Consider the following 26,896-nt stretch of genomic DNA (forward strand, 5'->3'; position numbering starts at 1 on the left):
GGGAAGTTAACTCCAATCTGCGCAATTGTGACATAAGGTACCGCTGGACCTACCCTTTCAGTCTGCAATTCCAGACCCTCGGAGTGACCTATCGCGTAAAAACTCTTGCTGAAGCCTCCGAGACCTTCCAGAATGCACAGCTTCAACATACCTTCCAAGCACCTAAAATGGCCACCGCACCGCATAAACTGGACATGGCCCTACGCTGGCAGAGAGCAGAAAAAGGAGGAAAAAGGCTGCGTCATCAATTGGGCCCTCGCCATCCTACTACGCAAGATAAAGGCTGAGAAGACATCCCACTGTTTCCATCTATGGTTGGAGAATTAATATCAATGCTAGAGGCATGGGGTTTTTTTTCTTCTCTCAGTGACATACTACAGTGCTCTGATGGGGGACAGTTTTACTAAGTTTGCAGTTCTGCTTTACATCTACAGCGTTTCAGGGATGTGGTATACTCATTTTATTTAATGTGGTTAGATAACATTCTATGCATTTGTATTTAATTAAGGCTTATGGTGGGAAATTGCAAAGGAGGGCGACCGCTTTACTTCGAATGTCCATGACCTTCAGGAGTACGTTATCTCGCAGGAAGTTGGGATATTCTGGGACTAATGGGAAAGACACCAGGCTATGTTACCTTTATTTAAGTTTGGAAGGGAAAAGTTGATGTCAAATAACTGGGAGACATTTTGAGTATATGGAAAGCAGGGGTAAGAAGGGGTGCCACAATATGGGAGGAGGAGCCAAGTGCTATTTTTGCAAGATATTACATTTATGCTATCTGATTAGTGGTGACTCGTATTTTTTCACTTAATGTGAAGGGGTTGAATACCCCGTGAAAACGCTTACTCCTAAAAAGGGAGTTACAGAGTCAAAAAGCTGCCATAGCTTTAGTACAAGAAATGCATGTCCGAAAGTGGTACGAGTGCCTTTTGACCTTCCCATCCTACTCTAGTGCATACTGGGCTGCCAGCACAAAAATATCTCGATACTCGGGGGTGGGTATACTGTTTTCTGATTCATTTGTCCATGAGGTATTGTTTCAATTGCTGGATCCGCAAGGCAGATATGTCCTCCTAAAAATTAAGGTAGGCACCCGGGTACTCACAAACCTCAATGTATACTTTCCCAATACGAAACAAGTCCCCTTTTTGAAAACTATTGATAAATTATTACTTCTTCACCATGAAGGGGAATTGCTCATAGGGGGTGATTTTAATGCCACTATAGATCCTCGAAAGGGTAATTCATCTAATACAAGCATGACCTCAAGCCTTCGGTCTGCTTGGCTAATCTTCTTGAATAAATGGTGTTTGGATAGCTGGAGGCAAAGCTATCCCCATTCGCACTCTTATACCTTTTTTTCTGCACCTCACAGTACCTATTCTAGAACTGATTATATTTTTGTATCCACACATTTACAGAATACAGTTGGCAAAGTAGGCATAAATAATATAACTTGGTCGTATCATGCACCAATTTGGGCGGAAGTAAACTTAAGAGATGCTGATCAGGGGTATCGAGCGTGGAGGCTTAATGATAACCTGCTGAAGGATAAAGCCTTTGTACAAGGGATTGAGGACCAATTATCGGAATATTTCAGTCAACCAAACTGAGGGTATGTCCCCCACAACAATTTGGGATTGTTCCAAAGCAGTAGCGAGAGTTTTCTTTATTGCAAGGGCAGCTTATTGTAATAAAGAAGAAAGGGAGAAACCGTGTTTGTTACTGTTAGAAGAGTTGGAAATCCTAACTAAGCATATTTCCACTAATTCAGTTATTATCTATCAACACTTATTGAAGTTAAAAGATAAGCTGTGATCCCTTGATGATGCTCAAACAATTCTTTGAGGGAGGAAACAAGGCTGGGAGTTACTTAGCTCAAACATTGAGAGCAGTAAGAGCACAGACTGTGGTGGCCAAAGTTAAAAACATACAGGGCATATTAGAAACTACATTGGAGCAGATTCGCCAATAATTTATTTTTTTTTTTTTTTTGCAATTGGTAGATTCGCCAATATTTTACTGAATTGTATATGCAGTTATACTCCCAAGATGACTCTATCACTGACTCCGCAGTTAGGGCTAGATTTTTAAACCTACGCGAGGGCATAGGTTTGTGCGTGCAACCTGGCGCACAGAAATCTACGCCCGATTTTATAACATGCGCGCGCAGTGGCGCGCATATTATAAAATCCAGGGTCGGGCAAGGAGGTGCACATTTGTGCACCTTGCGCGCGCCAAGCCGCGCAGCCTTCCTCCATTCCCTCACCTTTCCTTCCACCCCCCTCACCTTCCCCTACCTAACCCTCCCCCAGCCCTACCTAAATCTCCTCCCTTACCGTTATCTGCTAAGTTGCGCCTGCCTCCAGGCAGGTGTAGGTTACGTGCGCCGGCCGACACGCGTAACCCTTTTAAAATCCACCCCTTAGCGCATATCTGGACTCGGTGACCCTGCCAGTACTAACTGCCGATCAACAGGAATATTTAGACAAACCAATAGAAACCTCAGAGGTTCTGGAGGTGATAAAAAATTTAAGAGTTGGAAAAGTACCTGGATTGGACGGTTACACTGGCAAGTATTACCACAGTTTTGTGTGCACTCTTGTTGGTCCCCTAACAGAAATGTTCAACTCCCTCTGTGGCACAGCTGTGATAGCCAAAGATGCCAACACAGCAGGCACCACTGTCCTAGCCAATACATTGTGGCTCCTATAGGCCAATATCATTGATCAATTTAGATCTGAAGATTTTGGCTAGAATTCTAGCTGCTAGGTTAAATGGGGTCCTACTTGGTCTGGTACACACAGATCCAGGTGGGTTTTGTTCCAGGGTGATTAGCGGCTGACAACATTCGCAGAATAGTCGATTATAATAGATATGGTTCATCGAACTAATACACCTGCCGTTCTCTCATTGGATGCTGAAAAAGTGATCGACCTAGTACATTGGTCTTTCCTTTTTCAGACACTAAGGCACATGGCCTTTGGTTCACATTTCATCAATTGGATTAAAAAGCTATTTGACCAGCCTTGTGCAAGAATAAAGGCTAATGGTAGTTATGGCAACCCCTTTCCAATTAAGCGTGGTACTAGACAGGGATGTCCACTGTCACCACTTTGTTTTGCATTGTTTTTAGAACCCTTTACAACATGGGTCAGGAGGACTGCCACCATAAAGGCATGCAGCAGGGTCTGAACCATTTTAAGATATCGCTATTCGCCAATGATATCATGTTTACCATCACAGACCCATGTTTTTCGCTCCAAGGGGTGATGTGCGAATTAGCAAAGTTTACCTCAGTTTCAGGCCTCAAGGTCAATTACGACAAATCTGAAATACTTAATCTCACACTTTCACAGACTGAGGTAACACTCTTGAAACACAAGTACCCCTTTACATGGGCATCCTCGTCTCTAAAATCCTTAGGAATACATATAGGCACCCATACGAATCAGCTGTTTGCTTTGAATTATACTCCACTTCTGCATTCAATTTAGGGGAATCCTGAGCGGTGGTTACAGCATACCCACTCATGGCTGGGGAGATTGGCCATCATTAAAATGAATGTGTTACCTAGATTATTATACTTTTTCACCATTATTCCCATATTCATTCCCTCATTTATTCTCAAGAATTGGCAGCAATTGCTTTGCGGTTTCATTTGGTGCAAGAGGCCATCCCGGGTGGCTAGATCAACTTTATATCTTCCAAAGAATAGGGGAGGCCTGGCGTTGCAGAAGCCTTACAAACTTTGAATTTCCTTCGACTTACTTGCTGGGGTGAAGGGAGCCTGGCCTGGAACATTTGGGTGAGGTAACCTGGCCCCCTGGACGCCGTCGGAAACCCAGCCCACTAAGTGACGTCATCGGGGTGGGACCCGCAGCCCATAAAACCGGCTGTGCAGGAGAGGTTCCTGGCATTGCAGAAGCCTTACAAACTTTGAATTTCCTTCGACTTACTTGCTGGGGTGAAGGGAGCCTGGCCTGGAACATTTGGGTGAGGTAACCTGGCCCCCTGGACGCCGTCGGAAACCCAGCCCACTAAGTGACGTCATCGGGGTGGGACCCGCAGCCCATAAAACCGGCTGTGTACGGCGCTTGTCGACGTCGGCGCTGGTCCTAAGCAGTGCTGTCCCAAGGGGAGCGCGGCTTAGTGCGGCTTTGGGAAGGATTTGGGAAGGATTGAAAGACTTCTTCAGCCCAAAAACAAACCGAGAGATCTGAGAGTTAATTTTGGAACGTCGGTAAACGTGAGTACCGTGAACCCAGCATATAAATGCCGCATTCAGCTAGAAAGCGGAGGGCTAAAGAAAAAGAGGCCTCTGCAGTCTGTGTTTCCACTAAGCTGGGTCCAATGGATGCACATGTATACCGGGGAGCACCGCTATCGGGTGAATGTTCGCTGAGAGAAGGTAAGGAGGAAGTTGTACCTTTCCTCTCTCCTGAACTTTGTACCACTCTATCCCCGATAGAGCGTAGTCCCCCAGGCAATCCAGCAGAGCTGAGGCTTCAAATTCAAGTACCTGAACCGGGAAAGGCCATTGAAGGCCTGGAAATACCGGAACAAGGTTCCGTTTCATCCTTGGATTTGAACAGCCCCTCTAAAATGCCATCGGAACCTGAGGTTTATGTCAGCAAGCCTAATGAAAGGGAGAACATGGAGGCAAAGATTATCATTCCACAAATAAAGAGGATCGAACTAAAAAAGCCTGTATCCATATCTCTTGAATCAATATGGGAGGCTATTCAGTCTCTAAATGAAAATATTTACATTCAGATGTCCCCAGTATATAGTAACATGGAGAAAATAGATACGTGACTTTTAGAAGTTGAAAAAGAAACACAAATTGGAAAAATAAATACCGCTAAATTAAAGATCGAAATAGATAGTAGTAAAGCACAACAGAGTGCATTGATTAAAGATAATATTATCCTGACAAATAAATTGGAAAATATTGAAAATACCCTGAGGGGAAAAAATTTGCGTTTCATCAACTTCCCAAAGAGTCAATTAATCTCATCAAAAGAAATGTGGAAAAAATACATGCTAGAAGTTTTGAAATTGCCAGAACAAGCTTTACCAATAACTACTAGGATATATTATATCCCAAGTAGTAGTATTAGTAAGGAAGGAGAAAACAGAATGGTAAATGATGTCCCTGAACAACTTAATTTAACTCAATTCTTAGAAACTTCTCAAAATGATCAAACTTTACCTGCTACTATGGTGGTTTCTTACCTAATGGAAGCGGATAAGGAATTGACTTTGAGAATGTTTTTTAGACATAGAATGGAATTGTTTATGGGATATAAGGTTAATATATTTCCAGATTTGGCCAAGAGCACTCAAAAAAGGAGGAAGCAATTCCTCATTTTAAGACCTAGAGTGTTAGAGATTGGTGCAATGTTCCTTTTGAAATATCCCTGTAAATGCCTAGTTAAATATCAAAGTTTATCCTATATTTTCTTTCATCCGAACCAGCTTACAACTTTTCTTGTGGGTAAGAGGGTAATGCCTGAAAGTTCTTCCCCCAAAGATTAGGGGAAACTGTCTAAGATAAAAACGCTCATTAATGACATAGTTCACTGTGCTTTAGTTTCATTATTTCTTTAAAAGTTTAATAATTTAACACAATTCCTGAGGCAGTATCTTAGATCTCGGATTGTGGACTTTGATTAATGTTACAAAAGATATATTTTATGTATTGAAATATTTCTTATACGATTTGAATTGTACATGTTTTCTAACAAGAAGTGTTCTCTTGATTGTAATGTTTAAAATTTCATTAAAATATAAATTTAAAAAAAAAAGAATAGGGGAGGCCTAAACTTGCCTAATCTGGCGTGGTATTTTTGTGCCGCTCAATTGCGCGCATTAGTAGTCCTATATCGTATGTTAGATGTTCCCCAATGGGTTTTATTGGAGCAAGCGATGTTGGGAGACATGCTGTTATCCGCTTTACCATGGCAGCCTAAGACGACTTGGGGCTCCATCTCGCAATTCCCTTATGCCCTGCAAACCACCTTTAGGGTGTGGCTACAATGGAAAAGCATATTAGTGGGGAAGGAACCATATTCATTACTAACCCATGTATTCACTGACTCGGTATTTCTGCATACTTCCCAACTGAGGGCCTCCTCATTGTGGATCGCAGCTGGGATCACTAGAATGGCTCACATACAAATTCAGGGATCAGTCATGACCCGTGATCAGATTTATGCTCATTATTCCTTGGATGACTTAGAATTCTTACTATATGCCAAGGTTTATCATTTTGTTAAAAAGGCTACCAGGGCCGTAACACTACAATTGACTGGCACTTTATTTGAAACCTATTGTAAGAATGCACAGACTATTCGAGGGGTGATCTTGAAAATCTATGCACTATTAAATGGGAAGTTTGCTGGCCCAATTTGACAGCAGCAAGCATGGGCAATTGACTTTAATCATAACCTGGAGGATAAGGAATGAGACTTAATCTTTTTAAAGCCCACAAATGCTCTATTTCTGCTGGTTTACAGGAAAATTGTTACAAACCATTGTACAGATGGCATTATATCCCGCTAAATCTCCATAAATTTAATTATACAGTCTCGGAGCATTGTTGGAGAGGTTATGGTGGTATTGGCACGTATTATCATGTATGGTGGCAATGCCCGAAATTATCCCATTTCTGGCGTCTGATTTGTGCTTGGGTTTCTCTTGTACTTCAGATTGTTATAGATGCTAAGCCATGGAACATTCTACTGAGTTTACCAATTGCTGGGTTGAATAAGGAGGCACAACGTTTTGCCATACAAGTCTTTATTGTGGCTCGTACAGAAATAGCAGCACATTGGACTCAAATACATCCACCAAATTCAACATAGACTCTATAATTATTACTAACTGGGGCGCCTTACGGCCACACATCAAGATTGTTTGGGACCTTTTCAAAAGGTATGTGGCCCATATATTCAGTGGTTAAAGAAACAACTGTAAGATTACACTTATGGCTCTCCACCATAATAATATTTTCCTGGGTGAATGACTACCCTGGTAAGCAAGGTGGGGGAGCATCGCAGCCATATACAGCCCTTTCAAATGGTTGATTTTCCTATCAATGGTTTCTTGTTATGCATGCAATATTCCTTCCTACAGCTATATAAACCTATATATAACTAAGTATATCAATCATTGTATTAGAATATCTTCCATTATAGCATAATAATTTGTTATTCAAATGCATTTTTTCTCCTTGGCTTGTCTTCTCTCTCTCTCCTTCCTTTTTAACCGCATGGACATTGGTGTTGGGATGGGTGGGGTGGTTGTAGGGGAAAAACACAGGTAACTTTTCTTGGCATTTATACCTCAGTGACACAGGTGTCATATTGCTTCTGTTATGATTCTATCATTCATTATGGACTACTATTGTTACTGTTGTTGACTATGTATAACCTGTTACCTTAATGAAAATGATTAAATTAAAAAAAAACCCCAAAAAACTTCAGTTCCTGCTGTCCCCACAACCTTGCTGGCTTTTTTTTTTGTGTGTGTGCATATTAGTATCTCATCCCCCTTCATGTACTGAGAGTTTCCTTGGATTTCTGAACCTCAAATACATGATTACACTTTTTTTGCATTGAATTATAGCTGTCAAGTACTTGACCAAGTTTCATGCTTTCTTAGATTACTCTTCATTTTGTCTGTTCCACATGGAATATTCACTCTGTTGTAGATCATATTGTTGTCTGCAAAAACTTAAATGTTTCCTTTCAACTGCTTTGTCATCATTAAAAACAATTCTGCAAACTGAGGTTAATAAAAGATTGTGGATCAATTGCCGGTGATTTAACATTGAATAAATAAGTTAGTAAAAGAGGCAGTCCTAAGATTATGTAAGTATAGAAACATAGAAATGACGGCAGAAGAAGATCAAACGGCCCATCCAGTCTGCCCAGCAAGTTTTGCACTTTTTTTTTTCATACTTATCTGTTTCTCTTGGCTCTTAGTAACCTTTTGGTTCTATTTCCCTTCCACCCCCACCATTAACGTAGAGAGCAGTGTTGGAGCTGCATCTAAGTGAAATATCTAGCTTAATTAGTTAGGGGGAGTAACTGCCGCAATAAGCAAGCTACACCCATGCTTATTTGTTTACCCAGACTATGTAATTCAATCCTTGTTGGTTGTCTGTATATAGATCCACTTTTCTTCATTCCCCCTGCTGTTGAAGCAGAGAGTTATGCTGGATATGCATGAAGTATCAGACTTTCTCCCCTCCGTTGAAGCAGAGAGCTATGCTGGATATGGTTGAAGTGTCACTTTCTCCCCTGCCGTTGAAGCAGAGAGCTATGCTGGATATGGTTGAAGTGTCAGACTTTCTCCCCTGCTGTTGAAGCAGAGAGCTATGCTAGATATGCTTGAAGTGTCAGACTATCACCCCTGCCGTTGAAGCAGAGAGCTATGCTGGATATGCATTGAAAGTGAAGTATCAGGCTTATTTGGTTTGGGGTAGTAACTGCCATAAAAAGCAAGCTACTCCCTGCTTTTTTTGTGAATGCAAATCTTTTTTTTTCCCACATTCATTTACGTCATGTAGACTTTATGGATCCACAGTGTTTATCCCACGCCCCTTTGAAGTCTTTCACACTTCTGGTCTTCACCACTTCCTCCGGAAGGGCATTCCAGGCATCCACCACCCTCTCCGTGAAGAAATACTTCCTGACATTGGTTCTGAGTCTTCCTCCCTGGAGCTTCAAATCGTGACCCCTGGTTCTGCTGATATTTTTGCAACGGAAAAGGTTTGTCGTTGTCTTTGGATCATTAAAACCTTTCAAGTATCTGAAAGTCTGTATCATATCACCTCTACTCCTCCTTTCCTCCAGGGTATACATATTTAGATTCTTCAATCTCTCCTCATAAGTCATTCGATGAAGACCTTCCACCTTTTTGGTCGCCCTTCTCTGGACCGCCTCCATCTTGTCTCTGTCTCTTCGGAGATACGGTCTCCAGAATTGAACACAGTATTCCAGGTGAGGCCTCACCAAGGACCTGTACAAGGGGATAATCACTTCCCTTTTTTTTACTCGATATTCCTCTCTCTATGCAGCCCAGCATTCTTCTGGCTTTAGCTATCGCCTTGTCACATTGTTTCGCCGACTTCAGATCATTAGACACTATCACCCCAAGGTCTCTCTCCTGCTCCGTGCACCTCAGCCCTTCTCCCCCCATCGAATACAGTTCATTCGGATTTCCACTCCCCATATGCATGACTTTGCACTTCTTGGCATTGAATCTCAGCTGCCATATCTTCGACCACTCTTCCAACTTCCTTAAATCCCGTCTCATTCTTTCCACTCCTTCCGGTGTGTCCACTCTGTTGCAGATCTTAATGTCATCCACAAAAAGACAAACCTTACCTTCTATCCCTTCCGCAATATCGCTCACAAAGATATTGAACAGGACCGGTCCCAACACCGATCCTTGCGGTACACCGCTTAAAACCGCTCTCTCTTCAGAGAGAGTTCCATTTACCATCACACATTGTCTTCTGTCAGTCAACCAGTTTGCAATCCAGGCCACCACCTCAGCACTCACTCCTAAGCTTCTCATTTTATTCACCAGTCTCCTGTGCGGGACCGTATCAAAAGCTTTGCTGAAATCCAAGTAGATGACATCAAGTGCTCTTCCTTGATCCAATTCCTTGGTTACCCAGTCAAAAAAGTCAATCAGATTTGTCTGACAGGATCTTCCCCTGGTGAATCCATGCTGCCTCTGGTCCATCAATTCTCCCGACTGTAGATAGTTCACTATTCTCTCTTTCAACAGTGACTCCATTACTTTTCCTACCACCGAAGTGTGGCTAACCGGTCTGTAGTTGCCAGCCTCTTCTCTGTTCCCACTCTTGTGAAGCGGGACCACCACCGCTCTTCTCCAATCACTCGGCACCACTCCTGTTTCTAGGGATCTATTGAACAGGTCACACAGCGGACCCGCCAGCACATCTCTGAGCTCCCTCAGTATCCTGGGATGAACCTCATCAGGCCCCATGGCTTTGTCCACTTTCAGTTTCTCCAGCTCTTCCCATACATTTTCTACTGTAAATGGAGTTACATCTACTCCACTCCCCTCCAGTTTCTTGTTAACTAGGGACTGTCCTTCTCCAGGGTCCTCCTTAGTGAACACAGAACAGAAGTATTCGTTTAATATTTCTGCCATTTCTTCGTCTCTCTCCACACATTGATCCTTTCCACCTTTCAATTTCACTATACTACTTTGAACTTTTCTCTTTTCACTGATGTATCTGAAAAATGTTTTGTCACCTCTCTTTACCTCCTTGGCAATCCTCTCTTCTGCTTGACTTTTTGCTCTCTTGATTAATTTCTTCGTCTCCCTCAGTTCTACCAGATATTCTTCTTTGTGCTCCTCCCTTTGGGATCTTTTATATTTCTTGAACGCTGTTCTTTTAGCCTTTATTTTATCAGCCACCTCCTTTGAGAACCAGATAGGTTTCACTTTTCTTTTTCTTTTCTTTACTTTTCTAACATATAGATTAGTTGCCTTGGCATTTGCTCCTTTTAGATTGGTCCACTGCTGATCCACATCTCTCTCATTCTCCCAGCCTTTTAGTTCTTCCTCCAGGTACTTCCCCGTTTCATCAAAGTCTGTGTTTTTTAACTGCAAAACTCGGGTTTTTGTGCTTCTTTTCCGTATCTTTTTTGTGATATTAAACCATACCGTTTGATGATCACTGGTGCTGAGGTGGGCGCCCACCTGGACATCAGAGACATTATCTCCATTAGTGAGCACTAAGTCAAGTATAGCTCCTTCTCTCGTAGGTTCCATAACCATTTGTTTGAACAAAGCTTCTTGCAGGGCATTCACTATTTCTCTACTATTATTAGATTCTGCAGATGGGATTCTCCAGTCTACATCTGGCATATTAAAGTCTCCAACAATCACCACTTCTCCCTTCTTTCCCATCTTTTTTGTTTGGAGGCCTGTAAACCACTCCAATAAAAATGGATGTCCCATCTTTTTTTAGGTTGGCCCATAATGCTTCTTCATTGCCCCATCTTCCTTGCAGCTCCGATGCTTGGATATTGTTTCTGACATAAAGAGCCACTCCTCCCCCTTTCCTATCCTCTCTGTCTTTCTTTAACAAGTTATAGCTTGGTATTGCCGTATCCCAGTCATGAGATTCCGTAAACCACGTTTCCGGAATTCTGGGATTTTATTGCCCAAACTACGAGCATTTGTGCTCATAGCTTTCCAGCTTTCTTCGTACAGGTTACTGCTGTTCCTAGACTCCTTTTGTGACCTCTTTAGTTGAGTTTTGTTATCCACTTTTCCCTTTGCATTTGTGCAAGGGAAAGGGTTAGTGCCTCTGGCAGTGTCATCCATCACAGTGAGCTTTTTTCTTTGGTTTCTGATCTGGAATTTCTGTATGCATTGGGTTTCTTCTCTCTTTTCAGATAACATTTCAATCTTTTTCTCAAGAACTTCTTCAGTTTTTAATACAGAGAAGGCAGTTTGTACTTGTTGCACTTGATACAGTGTGTGTCTTCGGATCACAGGTCTAATTCTACCAGAGCCCACTGTAATACTGTTTTTTAAGTTCCTCAATGCCCTGTGTGAGTGGGGGAGTAGAGTTGTGGGCTACACAGCTGTCAATAACTGGTATCTGTGGGTCACCGGTCTTATCCTACCTGAGCCCACAGTAAATCTCTTTTTCCTTGACTTTTGGTTATTCAGTGGTAATGGCAAATTAATTCCTGAATAATGTACAGTGGCTGAGACTTTCTTTATTGAAACTAATTCAGCTTTAACTTCAGCCAGCTCCTTTTCCAATGTAAAGAGTTGTGAACAAATGGGGCAAGCCTTAAGTTTCCATATGATTACCCTCAATATAAAGGCTCCACAACAGTTGCATTGGATAGACCTCATTTTGGTAATTTGTCTGATGGATAGCAATTAGGGAAATACTAATTTACCTTGTTGCCATTTATGAAGTTAGGCAGGTTATATTAGAAACACAAACCTAGGGGTGGGTGGTTAGAGGGGTAGGGTGGGAGGGTGTCAAACAGTTAAACATTGGTCAAAGTTGTTAACTGGACACTATCTGCTATTGATTTTGAACAGACACTCCGGCAGGTTTGGCTAACTAATTTAAGCTTTCTCCTTATCTCTCCTCAAGAGTTTGTGCTTCTATCTGTCTTTCAAGTAAAAATCAGACTGGGGACTTGAATACCCCCTGAGTCTGCTGCCAAAAAGCAGTTTAGCTAGAAAGCAGTCCCACCCCCACAAACACTGGCTGAGGAGGAAGGGTCTGCTCTGAACTAATGGCTGGCCCTGGAAGCAGACTAGAAGCACTCACAAGTTTCTATTTCAGTTGTGCTTCTTTTTAACAGACAGTGCACTAGTTTTGGCAAATATAATGCCCTAGTTCTAAGCACAGATAATAACCAAACCAATTTGTACTTAACTTTAGCAGCAAAGGCTCTGAACTAATGGCTGGCCCTTGAAAGCAGACTAACAGCACTCACAAATTTCAATTTCAGTTGTGCTTCTTTTTAACAGACAGTGCACTAGTTTTGGCAAATATAATGCCCTAGTTCTAAGCACAGATAATAACCAAACAAAATTGTACTTAACTTAAGCAGAAAAGGCTCTGGTTCATGAAGATCCCAGCTCTTTTCCTGTTCAGTGAAAACATTTTAGAGTGATATCTTAGAAGGAACACAGGCAAGATAGATTTTAAGATGTTATTTTAATATAAAGTTACAAGGCTTAGACCAGGGTGGGAAATCTCTGGTCTTCGAGGTCCACAAGCCAGTTGGTTTTCAAGATATTACTAATGAATATGTATGAGAGATTTGCATACATTCTGCCTCAATTCTATGCTTATTTATCTCATGCAAGGTCATTAGGGATGTTCTGAAAACCCAACTGGTTTGTGGTCCTCTAGGACCAGAGGTTCTCTACCCCTAGTTTAGACTAAAATCAAGTGTACAGTCCCATTTTCTATTGTCCCTCTTTCCTACTCCTCTTTAATATCTTTCCTATACCTCTTACTAATGTGATTAAACAGTATTTATTATTTATTTTATTTATTTATTTAAAGATTTTTATAGACCGACGTCAAGGGAAACATCACATTGTTTCCCCTGAACGTCGGACATTGTTTCCCCCAAACTTCGTACACACAGAACATGAATGCAGCATATATGCTTTACAAGTAACAGTTAACATCTAAAAATAATGGGGGCAGGTTGTTTAACGGTAGTTGAACTATGAAAGTAAAGAATATACAATAAGTACAAGGTAACAAACAAAATTTAAGTGAGTATAGATAAAAATTACTAATCGAGTATTTACATGGGAGACAGAAGAGCTAACTAATGGGAGATTTCAGAGCATTTGTAATAGGTTGTGCAACATGTGGGGGGCGAGGGAGGGGACAGGGTGAAGGTGGAGAGTGGTAAAGAGGGGGAGGGGGTGGCAGGATAGGGGGGAAGAGGTGAGGTTACAGGGAGGATGTGTGAGTGAGAGATCAGGTATAGGCTTGTTTGTATAGCCAGGTTTTCAGTTTTTGTTTGAATTTGTTTGAACAGGGCTCTTGGCGTAGGTCAGTGGACATAGAGTTCCAGATTGCAGGCCCTGCAATGGATAGGGCATGCTCTTTTGTGGTGGCATAATGTGTAGGCTTAGTGGGGGGGGGGGGGTGTATAAGGTTGCCAAGTAATGTGATCTAGTGGGTCTATTGGAGGTGTGGAAAAGTAGGGAGTCATTGAGCCAATGCATGTTATGGGTGTGTAGTGTTGTGTATGATAGGGTCTTGTAGTGGATTTGAGATGCAATAGGGAGCCAGTGTAATTCTTTGAGGATGGGGGTGATATGTTCAGTTTTGCAAGTGTTAGTGAGGTATGGGCGGTGGCATTTTGCAGCATTTGGAGAGGGGAGATGGCGTTTTTGGGAAGGCCCAGAAGGAGGGCGTTGCAGTAGTCAATTTTCGAGAAGATCATGGATTGGAGAACTGTGTGGAAGTCGTTGAAGTGTAGGAGGGGTCTTAGTTTTTTTAGGGTGTGAAGTTTGAAATAGCAGTCCTTCATTGTGGCATTGATATATTTTTTTAGGTTTAGCTGATAGTCAATTATAACTCCTAGCTCTCATACATGTTGTGATGTGGAGATTGTGGATGGGAGGGTGTTGGATTGGGAGCGGGTGTGGGTTATTGTGTTGCAGTGAAATGATCATGATTTCTGTTTTGGAAGTGTTGAGAGCGAGGTTGAGGTTAGTGAGGAGGGAGTTGATTGCAGAGAGAGCAGTTTCTCATGTTTTGAGGGAATTGGGTAGGGAATCAGTAATAGGGATGATGATTTGTACGTCATCCGCATATATGAAATGTGTAAGACCAAGGTCAGAGAGGATGTGGCAGTAGGTAGATGTTGAAAAGTGTAGAGCAGAGCTTTCCAAACTTTTCATGTTGGTGACATACCTTTTAGAAAAACATAATTTCGTGACACGGTAATTCAGTCTACTAGCAAACCAGAGGTTAAAGGTTAAACGAACGAAATGTATTTCGACAATTTATGTATGTTTCCTTAAATATATACATAATATAATCACCCACCCCTCATCTCTCCTTTTTTCTATTCCTGCTCCCCTTCCCCTGTCATTTTGTAATTTCTCTTTCCTCGCTACAAGTGTTGATTGTAAGGCATGAAATGTCCTATGAATGTCGGTATCTCAAAAGTTCTTAAATAAATAAATAAAATAAATAATAAAATGTTTCATGACACAACCTATCTTATGAAAACCTTTCATTTATATTAAAAATATATAATATTCCAAGATTCATGTTATTATTATAATTTGAGTAACAATAATAAAACAAAGTCAGTGTTATTCAATTTACCTCTTTAATGAGATGTATGAGCTTGATGGGATGAACACAGCTTTTGAATATTTGGTGGAATATTAGATAAAGACACTCGCATTTCGTCATCAAGCATTTTTAAGCTTCCACATTTCAATGTCTTCAAATTTGTCATCGTTGAAAAGGATACTTCATAAGTGTATGTAGTGGAAAACTGCAGAAGAATTTTTAACGCTTTTTTACTTATGTTTGGATGCATTTTTGAAACATGAATCCAAAAGTTGTCTAAGTCACCCTCTTCGTGCATCATTAATAGACTTCGATTATTTTTGATTTCAGCAAATTCTTCTTCTTCAATAAGTGAAAAGTCAGTCATTGCAGTTGAAAGAAATGGATTTCTGATCCAATCATAATCTTGGATTTCAATATTTGGGAAGTAGTGACGAACTTTCTCTCCGAGCAATGCTAAATGGTCAACAATTAGCAAACTGATCTCACATTTTAGCTCACAGTCAGCAGTTTTGGAAAACATTTCAAAATTTCCTTCTGTCACTTTCCTTTTCCAAATTGCTATCTTGTCTCTCATAGCACAAATTTTATCTACCGCTGTTAAAATATTTTCTCCTTTTCCTTGCATACTGCTGTTTACTTTATTCAAGTGTTCAAATATGTCGGCAAGATATGCTAGTTTTCTGCACCAGAGTTTGTTTTGAATTAGATCACAGAATTTATGTTGTTGATTTTCCTCAAAAAGTTTAAGCATCATTTCCTTCAATTCGTATATACGACAAAGCACTCGACCTCTTGAGAGCCACCGAACTTCTGTGTGTAATATAAGGTTTTTAAATTTTGCTCCCATTTCTTTCCAAATATGAGCAAATAATCTTGATTGAAGAGGTCTACTTTTAATGTAATTGACCATTTGAACCACTTGATCCATAACCTCTCTTAATTCTTTACCAATGCTTTGCGCGACTAGTGCTTCGCGATGTAAAAAGCAATGAGTGATTATAATATTTTCATTCTCTTTCTTTGTTAAAGCTGTAAAACCTTTGTTTGAACCAACCATTGAAGGAGCGCCATCTGTGCATATTCCTATACAATTTAACCATTGCAAATTATTTTCCTTCATGAAACAATCTAATGTTTTAAATATATCTTCGCCTCTAGTTCTCATTGGAAGTTCTAGACAACACAAGAATTGCTCAATAATTCTGTCAGCATGAATGAAACGTATAAAAACCAATAATTGTGCTAACCCACTGACATCTGTTGATTCATCTAACTGCAATGTAAAAAGCATATTATCTTCTTGAAAAATATCCTTCATTTGAAGCTTTATGTCAGCAGACATGTCTTGAATACATCTTCCAATTGTGTTATCTGCCAAAGGGATTTTATTAACTTCTATCTCAAATTCGGGTCCAAACATTGTTCGAACAATAGCACAGCAAGATTCCTTTATAGTAGTTTCCGCAATAGTGTGTGGCTCCTTATTTTTGGCTATTATTTGCGCAACCAAGTAACTTGCCTTTTGAGCTTTCTCTGATGTCTTCATTCTCTTGGTGAACGATGCAGACTGCTTCTTTATAGATTTTGAAAGTTCAATAAAGTATTCTACTGGCTTTTCTGACAAATGACTGTGTCTTGAGGTAAAATGGCGCTTTAATTTGTTTGGTACCATACTTTCATTTGCAAGTATCATCCCACAAACTAAACACTGGGGACAAGGATTGTTTTCATTACCAGAAAATGTGAATCCCAGTTTTATATAATCTGCATTGTATAAACGAGGAGTGGAAACTTTTCCTTTACACTTCTTGCTTGTTAATACAGACTGTTCAACAGTTGATTCTTGTGTTGTTTTCTCTATAGTCGATACATTTTGTTCATCACAAACGTCTTCTTCATATTGCCTTTTCTTAATTAGAAACTTATCCATTTTACCCTGATGAAACTGCGTAGTATGCAAAAGCTGAACTGGAAATTCCTGCCTACAGTATAACACCAGAGAAATACATAAAAATAGCGTTTTTCCTGTACTGTAAAAAAAAGAAAAACATTCAGATGCACATTTCCCAAAAATGATAAAGAAAATCAAATTCTTTCCACTTTCCATATCAGAGGCAGGATGTGGGAAGACCATTCTCTCCCCCTCCCCCCCCCCCCCCCCCCCCAGCACATCACTTGAGAAAGGAACCTGCCCCATGGCCTCGGATTCCTCTACTGCTCGCTCGCTGGGAAGGTCCATGTCTGCGGGGGAGTTTGTGGGTGGCGGCAGCCAGGAGACATTTTCTGCGTCATCTAGTTTTGCACCACGCTTGGCCCCCTGCCTCATTATAAAACCGCCGAGATTCTACAATTAGGCAGGGGGCCTATCCAGGGATGGATTGTGGGAAAATAGTGGCCCGGGGGATTTTTCTCCTTACTGGCCCATGGGTACCCAATTACACATACAATATAATTTACATATATATGCACACATCCCGGCTTAAAACATAAACGCACATGTTATAAAATCTATGGGCCGCTCTCACATATATCATTTATAAAATATTTCAGTAAGCACTTTCATTCAACAAGAAACCTATTAGTTTGAGAACATTTACTATTTTCAGTAGAAGAGCAGGTGGCAGTACAATACACTGTTCCACAGTCACCAACAGCTTGAACTGACAGGCTTAATCCCAGAGTCAGAACAAGTGACATTCGGAGGTAAAATTAATATACACATTGTTGTGATAATTTCATTCATTATTGTGATGCCAACAAGAAAACTTTGCATCTTGGAATTCGTATGGCATCATACCTATTGTGATATATTTCAGCATGGTCCTCCCATATCAACACAGTACTATCTGCCAATACTCAACAAATAACAACCCTACCTATGAAAAAGAATACCACAAATATTACACCAGAATTTAAAATATCAATGCACCTCCTATCAGGAAAACAGGCCAAGCTACTACAGATCCCTACAGAGAAACCACATGTTAAAAGAATGCTTCATCTCAGTCTTTGCATGCAGAACACAAACTCTCACCAAATACAGAATAAAGCCACATAAAGTATAAATACAATTGTGCAGACAAAAACTAAACTGTAAAACGTATCACACCAGACTGTATCTATACAGCGCAACAATGGAAAACATAAATTTCACCATCCCTCGTGAAACAAATCAATAAAATCAAGATATATAAATCATTAATCATAATTATAAAATCATACAAAAATTTCAAAACAGCTGATGAATAGAACCAACAATAATTAAAGACTCATGCACATTTTGAAAGCTTTACCAAACACCAATAACATATTTCAAACAGCACACACATCACATATTACCCAATAATTAAAATGGTAGTCAATCAAGAAAAATAAACTTAAAAAGCCACCTTTACTTACCCTCTCCAGCAGTTCTCCTACTCCTTTCCCTTGCAGGCCACACCAGAAGCAGCAGTAGCTGCTGAAGCTGTCCTCACGATCCTCTTCCTTACGGACTACAACCAGTCTCTTCTCTCTCTCTCTCTCTCACACACACACACACACACACACACACACACACACACACACACACACAACAGTCACACCCTCAGGACCAGTTTCTGTCTCGCACACACCAATCATCTCCCCAACCAGTCTCTCTCTCTCTCTCACACACACAAGCACACAGATACCTGTCATCTCCCTCATCAGGGAGATGACAGGTATCTGTCACCTCTCTGGCCAGTCTCTCTCAATCACACAATGCTCTCGCTCTCTCTCTATTTCACTTACACACAAGCTATATTTCACTTACACACAAGTTCTCAATCACACACATGTTCAACTCACTTACAAACAGGCTCAATCACACACATGCCCTCTCTCTCACAGCCACAAGCCAGCCAAAAACATGCTCCATCTCTCTCTCTCGCACACACACATTGACACACACAGAAGCACCCTTCCTTTCCCACATACACACACACAAGCACCCTTCCTTCTCACATACACACACACACACCCTTCCTTTCTCACATACACACACACACACACACCCTTCCTTTCTCACATACACACACACACACACCCTTCCTTTCTCACATACACACACACACACACAGGAGCACCCTTCCTTTCTCACATACACACACACACACACAGGAGCACCCTTCCTTTCTCACATACACATACACACACACAGGAGCACCCTTCCTTTCTCACATACACACACACAGGAGCACCCTTCCTTTCTCACATACACACACACACACACAGAAGCACCCTTCCTTTCTCACACACACACACACACACACACACACACAGAGAAGCACCCTTCCTTTCTCACACACACACACACACACACACACAGAGAAGCACCCTTCCTTTCTCACACACACACACACACACAGAAGCACCCTTCCTTTCTCACATACACACACCCTTCCTTTCTCACATACATACACACACACACACAGGAGCACCCTTCCTTCTCACACACACACACACACACACACACAGGAGCACCCTTCCTTTCTCACACACACACACACACACACACACACAGGAGCACCCTTCCTTTCTCACACACACACACACACACACACACACAGGAGCACCCTTCCTTTCTCACACACACACACACACAGGAGCACCCTTCCTTTCTCACATACACACACACACACACACACAGGAGCACCCTTCCTTTCTCACATACACACACACACACACACACACAGGAGCACCCTTCCTTTCTCACATACACACACACAGGCCCCCAGCTGAATAGCTCATCTCCTGCGGCAGTTAGCAGCGCCGGTCTCCATCTTCATTTCTCCAGCACCGCCGGCCTCCTCCTTCATTTCTCCGGCTGTGGCTGGCTGCGCGGTGCCCATCTTAATTCTTCGGCTCCCGCCGGCCTCCTCCTTCATTTCTTCGGCCACTGCCGGCTTGGTCTCCGGCTGTGGCTGGCTGCGCGGTGCCCATCTTAATTCTTCGGCTCCCGCCGGCCTCCTCCTTCATTTCTTCGGCCACTGCCGGCTTGGTCTCCGGCTGTGGCTGGCTGCGTGGTGCCCATCTTAATTCTTCGGCTCTCGCCGGCCTCCTCCTTCATTTCTTCGGCCACTGCCGGCTTGGTCTCCGGCTGTGGCTGGCTGCGCGGTGCCCATCTTAATTCTTCGGCTCCTGCCGGCCTCCTTCTTCATTTGTTCGGCCCCCGCCGGCCTCCTTCTTCATTTGTTCGGCTCCCGCCGGCCTCCTTCATTTGTTCGGCCCCCGCCGGCTGCAAGAGACCATTAACAGCACAACACTTAAGTAAGGAACCAGAACCTGCCCCGCGGCCGCGGATTCCTCTACTGCTCGCTGGGAAGGGCCATGTCCGCGGGGGAGTTTGTGGGTGGCGGAAGCTGGGATACACTTTCTGCATCATCTTCTAGTTTTGCACCACGTTTGGCCCCTGCCTAATTATAAAACCGCCGCAATTCTACAATTAGGCAGGGGCGAGCGTGGTGCAAAACTGGAAAGTAGACACCATGACCGCTTCTGTGGCCCCCCGAAACTGCGCAGACCTCGCCGAGCTGCTGCTCTGGCGCAGGACCAGCCCATAACATTCATTCATCAACAAAGGAGAAGGGCAGGTCCTGCGCCAGAGCCGCGCCACCACAGGGTCTGCAGTGAAGTACGTTTTTCCCTCAAGAACAGGCCAGACGAACCTTCAACAAATTTGCTCCGTCGCGGAAAATCTTTAAGCATGCTTTCGCTGCGAGGAAGTGAAGTAGGTGACATCACTTACTCCGCCCCGTCACGTGCACCGGGCTTGAGCGGCACACTGCAGGCGACACACCAAAGTGTCGCGACACACACTTTGGAAAGCTCTGGTGTAGAGGATAAGGAAGAGCCTTGGGGAACGCCTTGTGATAGGTCGATTGCTTGGGATTCACTGTTGCCTATACTGACTTTGTTGTTTAGGTAGGATTCGAACCAGCATAGTGGGATTCCCGAGATGCCAATTTCCTTGAGCCGGTCGAGATAGAATGTTGTGGCTTGTGGTGTCAAATGCGGTGGATATGACCAGCAAAGCAAGGATGTAAGAGTAAGAGTGGCCTTTGTCCAATCCTTTGAGGAGGGTATCTGTGAGCGAGATCAGGAGGGTTTCCATACTGAAGTACTTACGGAAGCCGAATTGTGATGGGAGAAGAATTTTGTGTTTTTCTAGAAAGTCAGTTAGTTGGTTGTTTACTACTTTTTTCAGAATTTTAGCTAGAAAGGGTAGGTTAGAGATTGGGCGATAGTTGGCTAGTTCAGTGGGGTCAAGTTTAGGTTTCTTAAGAATAGGTTTGACTACAGCTTGCTTTAGAGAATTTGGGACATCTCCAAGTGTGATTGAGCAGTTGATGATGTTAGCTAGGGGTTGTGATATGTTAGGGATGGTCAGTAGATATTTAGTGGGAATTGTATCAGATGGGTGTGATGAGGGTTTCATTTTCTTGAGGAGTGTTTCATCAGGAGTATGACATCAGGTTTCACATTTGTGCCAATAATGTGCAGTTATATGCACCTCTGGGCATTGATGTATGTCTTATTGTTTATATTAATGCTTGTCTTACTGAAATTTGGAATTGATCAGTGAAAAATAAACTTTGGCTGAATCCAATGAAATTAGAGTCCTTTCTTAATAATGCATCATCTGCCCTATCAAATATGGGGGAGATCACTGGTGAGTGCTAATATAAGAACATACAATATGCCATACTGGGACAGACCAAGGGTCCCTCAAGCCCAGTATCCTGTTTCCAACAGTGGCCAATCCAAGCCACAGGTACCTGGCAAGTACCCAAACATTACATAAATCACAAGCTACTATTGTTTATTAATTACCGTAATAGCAGTTTATGGATTTTTTCCTCAAGGAACTTATCCAAACCTTTTTTTAAACCCAGTTACACTAACTTCTGAAACCACATCCTCTGGCAATGAATTCAAGAGCTTAACTATGTGCTGTGAAAAAGAATTTTGATTTGTTTTAAATGAGCTACTTGCTAACTTAATGGAGTGCCCCCTGGTCCTTCTATTATCTGAGAGAGTAAATAACCGATTTACATTAACTTGTTCAAGTCCTTTCATCTCTCATATCCCCCTTCAGTTGTCTTTTCTCCAAACTGAACAGCCCTAACTTCTTTAGCTTTTCCTCATAGTGTAGTTGTTCCATGCCCCTTATTTTGGTCACTCTTCTCTGCACTTTCTCCAGTGCAGCTAAATCCTTTTTGATATGCGATGACCAGAATTGCACACAGTATTCAAGGTGCGGTCTCACCATGGAGCGATACAAAGGCATTATATCATCCTCCATTTTATTTGCCATTCCCTTCCTAATTTCTAACATTCTGTTTGCTTTTATGATTGCCACAGCACACTGAGCCGACTATTTCAATGTATTATCCACTATGATGCCTAGATCTCTTTCCTGGGTGGTATTCTCCCACTATGGCAGGAAACTAGAAATCTGAGGGTTTTCTTGAGCAAAGATTTAATTTTAGTTAAAACATCAAGAAATGTGTTTTTTCAGATAAGAATATTGAAAAGATCAAGGACTGGTCTGATACTCCAGCATTAACCTCTTCCATCTGTGCATTAGTGATTTGACATCTGGACTGTGGAAATGCCCTATGCATAGATTTGCCTAGAAGGGCATTGCAGCATTTACAAATGGTTCTAAATACAATAGCCCACCTTCTCACTGGAAGCAAGCTTAGAGATCACATAACTCCAGTACTGGAAAAACTGCATTAACTTCCTGCGATGTGAAGGGTAAAATTTAAACTTTTATGTTTAGTATTTCAGAGTTTGAAGAGGCTGGGACCATCTTATCTTAGAGACAGAGTGATACCTTATGTAACAAGAAATGTAGTTTGCTCAGAGAAGGCAGGTTTAACTGTCCCATTAGTTAAGGCAATGTTTCTCAACCCTTTTCTGGGGGCATATCTTACTAGTATGGTTTTCAGGATATCCACAACAAAAATGCAAAATAGAGATTTGCATGCACTGGGCTTCCAAAATATGCAAATCTATCTCATGCATATTCATTGTAGCAATCTTGAGAACCCGACTGGCTAGGTGTGCCTCTAGGAGAGGGTTGAAAAACCCTGAGTTAAGGAAGTTCATCTGGTGGGTATGCACAATAGGGCATTTTTAAGCATTGACCCCTTTCTCTGTAATAAATGCCCAAGAGATGTTTCTTGTATTAAAATTATATACTTCTGTTTAGGAAACTAAGGCCTAGATTCATCATTTTGCTATAATTATCACACGAATAACACGTGCGATAAAAAATAAAAAGGAGCGTGTTTAGTATAATGAGTGGCCAGCCGATTGCATAGTTAAATATCGCATGCCTCAATGCGTCCTCGCAGCTAGCATTAATTAGTGCCTGCTGCGTTATTTTTTCCCCTGTATATATACTGGCTTCCTGCACATGTTTCTTTGAGGGTGTGTCTGGCATTGGTTAAGAACACAAGAACATGCCATATTGGGTCAGACCAAGGATCTATCAAGCCCAGCATCCTGTTTCCAACAGTGGCCAATCCAGGCCATAAGAAACTTGGCAAGTACCCAAAAACTAGGTCTATTTCATGTTACCGTTGTTAGTAATAGCAGTGGCTATTTTCTAAGTCAACTTAATATCAGGTAATGGACTTCTCCAAGAACTTATCCAATCCTTTTTTAAACACAGCTATACTAACTGGACTAACCACGTCCTCTGGCAACAAATTCCAGAGTTTAATTGTGCGTTGAGTGAAGAAGAACTTTCTCTGATTAGTTTTAAATGTGCCATATGCTAACTTCATGGAGTGCCCCCTAGTCTTTCTATTATCTGAAAGACTAAATAACCAATTCACGTCTACCTGTTCTAGACATCTCATGATTTTAAACACCTCTATCAGATCCCCCCTCAACTGTCTCTTCTCCAAGCTGAAAAGTCCTAACCTCTTTAGTCTTTCCTCATAGGGGAGCTGTTCCATTCCCCTTATCCTTTTGGTCGCCCTTCTCTGTACCTTCTCCATCGCAATTATATCTTTTTTGAGATACGGCGACCAGAATTGTACACAGTATTCAAGGTGGGGTCTCACCATGGAGCGATACAGAGGCATTTTCCGTTTTATTCACCATTCCCTTTCTAATAATTCCCAACATTCTGTTTGCTTTTTTGACTGCTGCAGCACACTGAACCGACGATTTCAATGTGTTATCCACTATGACGCCTAGATCTCTTTCTTGGGTGGTAGCACCTAATATGGAACCTAACATTGTGTAACTGTAGCATGGGTTATTTTTCCCTATATGCGTCACCTTGCACTTATCCACATTAAATTTCATCTGCCATTTCAATGCCCAATTTTCCAGTCTTACAAGGTCTTCCTGCAATTTATCACAATCTGCTTGTGATTTAACTACTCTGAACAATTTTGTATCATCTGCAAATTTGATTACCTCACTCGTATTTCTTTCTAGATCATTTATTTGATTATTTGTTTAACTCTTTTCTATACCGTATACCAACATTCATGAAACATATCATATCGGTTCACATGGAACAGGGGTATTATAACATTAACATTAAAGAAGAAGATAAGTTACAATGAACAGGGGGTTATGGGAACTTAGATAAGAGAGCAGATTACAGTTTAACAATATAATCTTAACAAAATAAATGCTGGTTGTGCCGTGGATCACATATAGAACACACTATAAATATGGAACTTATATACAAAAGAATGTGTGGCTACCATGCAATGCAGTGACCATACTGGAAGTGAGGGTTAACAGGTGGGTAAAGGTTGTGTCTTTCCAGGTTCAGGGAATTAGGAGGGGGGGGGGGGGGGTTAAGAGAGGGATTAAGAGAATTAGGATCAGGATATGGGAAGGCTTCTTGGAACAGCCAGGTCTTGAGTTTTTTCCTAAAGGTCAACAGGCAGGGTATATTTATATTTTTCCTAAAATTAGCTAAACATTTATATTTATATTTTTCCTAAAGGTCAACAGGCAGGGTATATTTATAAATATATTGAAAAGTAAGGGTCCCAGTACAGATCCCTGAGGCACTCCACTGCCCACTCCCTTCCACTGAGAAAATTGTCCATTTAATCCTACTCTCTGTTTCCTGTCTTTTAGCCAGTTTGTAATCCATGAAAGGACATCGCCACCTATCCCATGACTTTTTACTTTTCCTAGAAGCCTCTCGTGACTTCTTCTGAAAATCCAAGTACACTACATCTACCGGTTCACCTTTATCCACATGTTTATTAATGCCTTCAAAAAAGTGAAGCAGATTTGTGAGGCAAGACTTACCTTGGGTAAAGCCATGCTGACTTTTTTCTATTAAACCATGTCTTTCTATGTCTTCTGTGATTTTTGATCTTAGAACATTTTCCACTATTTTTCCTGGCATTGAAGTCAGGCTAATCAGTCTGTAGTTTCCCGGATCACCCCTGGAGCCCTTTTTAAATATTGGGGTTACATTAGTTATCCTCCAGTCTTCAGGTAAAATGGATGATTTTAATGTTAGGTTAAACATTTTTACTAATAGGTGTGAAATTTCATTTTTTAGTTCCTTCAGAACCCTGGGGTGTATACCATCTGGTCCAGGTGATTTACTACTCTTCAGTTTATCAATCAGGCCTACCACCTCTTCTAGGTTCACCGTGATTTGGTTCAGTCCATCTGAATCATTACCCATGAAAACCTTCTCCAGAATGGGTATCTCCCCAACATACTCTTGAGAGAGGAAAGGGGGTTTATGGAGTTGTTTACAGGAGTTTGATTACTGAGTGAATTGTTTTGTTCTCTGTTGTCCTCTGTTTACCTTAACCTTTGTCTTTTGTCGTCTTTGTTGAAGTGAAAGTGTTTGTTTGTTAGTCCAGTTTGTCTGTCAGTCTTTTTGTGAGGAGGAGTGGTGGTGAGGAGATGTGGTGTGTGGAGGTTGTGGAGAGGGTGGAGCATGACAGGCTTGAGGAGAGAAGAGGTGGCAGGTTAGGAGGGGGGAGGAGGCAGAAGAGAGAGTGGGAGAATGAGGGCAGGAGTGGCAGGGGAAGAAGGCATAGGGACAGGGCCAGGAGTAGAGCGAGGCACGAGGGAAAGGATAGGATAGTGGGGAAGGGGCTAGGCAGGTGAGTTCGGAGAGAGGAGTAGGGCAGGCTAGGGATAGATGAGGGCAGTGGGGAAGGAGTCTGTAGGGCAAGGGCAGCAGGGGAGAGGTGAGCGAGATGGAGAGTGAGGAAAGGGAGAACACCTCTCTAGAAGAGGAAGAGGCAGGCAGGCACCACCATACCTTCGTCTCAGGGCCATAAGGTTTAGCATGCAGGAGACATTGCACAGTCCATCACCAGGTGCAGCGGAGTGGCATGAAGTGGAGAGCAGGTTGCTCACAGATACCATGATGTTAAGGGCCATCTCAAAGGCAAGGTGGTAGCTCGAGCCAAACTGGAGGAGGAGCGACTCATCGGCAGGCTGGGATCTGATGTTTTCAAGGGCATGGCTGAGCATCTGGACATCACATGAGCTGCAGCCTTACTCCTGGGGGAATTCTGCACAACTGCGGAATGCAGAATTTGCGCAGAATTCCCCCTTCCCGCAGATTTCCCCCCTCACCTCAGATTTCCTCCCTCGTCGCCCTTCCCGCAGATTTCTACCTTTGCCTCGACGATGTCCTCCCTCGCCGGAAGAGGATTCAAAATCGGAAGGACAGCAGCCATCGCAGGACAGGCAGAAAATTGCAGAGGAGACTCTGACATGCCACGAACGTTCACGGCGAAGATGAAGGCCCGGTGCATCGTTCTTGGCGAAAATGGAAGGCTCCTGTGTGCTGCAAACGGCACGCCCGGGCCTTCATCTTTGCCGCGAATGGAGCAAGTCCAGCAGCATGCTGGTGAGAGAGAATGTGTGTGTGAGAGAAGGGAGGGTGATAGAGAGCATGGTTGGTAGGGGGAGGTGGGGAGGGTGTGAGAGAGAGCATGGGAGGTAAGAGCGGGTGGGTGGGGGGATACTTGAGTGTGG

At 42.2% G+C, this 26,896-nt stretch overlaps 1 protein-coding gene across 1 annotated transcript; it reads right to left on the reverse strand.

The window, feature by feature from the left end:
• Window positions 1–510: 510 nt before the first annotated feature.
• Window positions 511–26,673, reverse strand: LOC115083360 (zinc finger BED domain-containing protein 5-like). Its single transcript, XM_029587160.1, has 3 exons — window positions 26,492–26,673; window positions 15,155–16,854; window positions 511–608 (listed from the first exon to the last, which is right to left on the reverse strand). Exons 1-3 carry the CDS (start codon window positions 26,671–26,673, stop codon window positions 511–513), a joined length of 1,980 nt encoding a protein of 659 aa, XP_029443020.1.
• Window positions 26,674–26,896: the final 223 nt, after the last annotated feature.

Source organism: Rhinatrema bivittatum, chromosome 2 (genome assembly GCF_901001135.1).
Source record: "Rhinatrema bivittatum chromosome 2, aRhiBiv1.1, whole genome shotgun sequence".
Classification (NCBI taxonomy): domain Eukaryota; kingdom Metazoa; phylum Chordata; class Amphibia; order Gymnophiona; family Rhinatrematidae; genus Rhinatrema; species Rhinatrema bivittatum.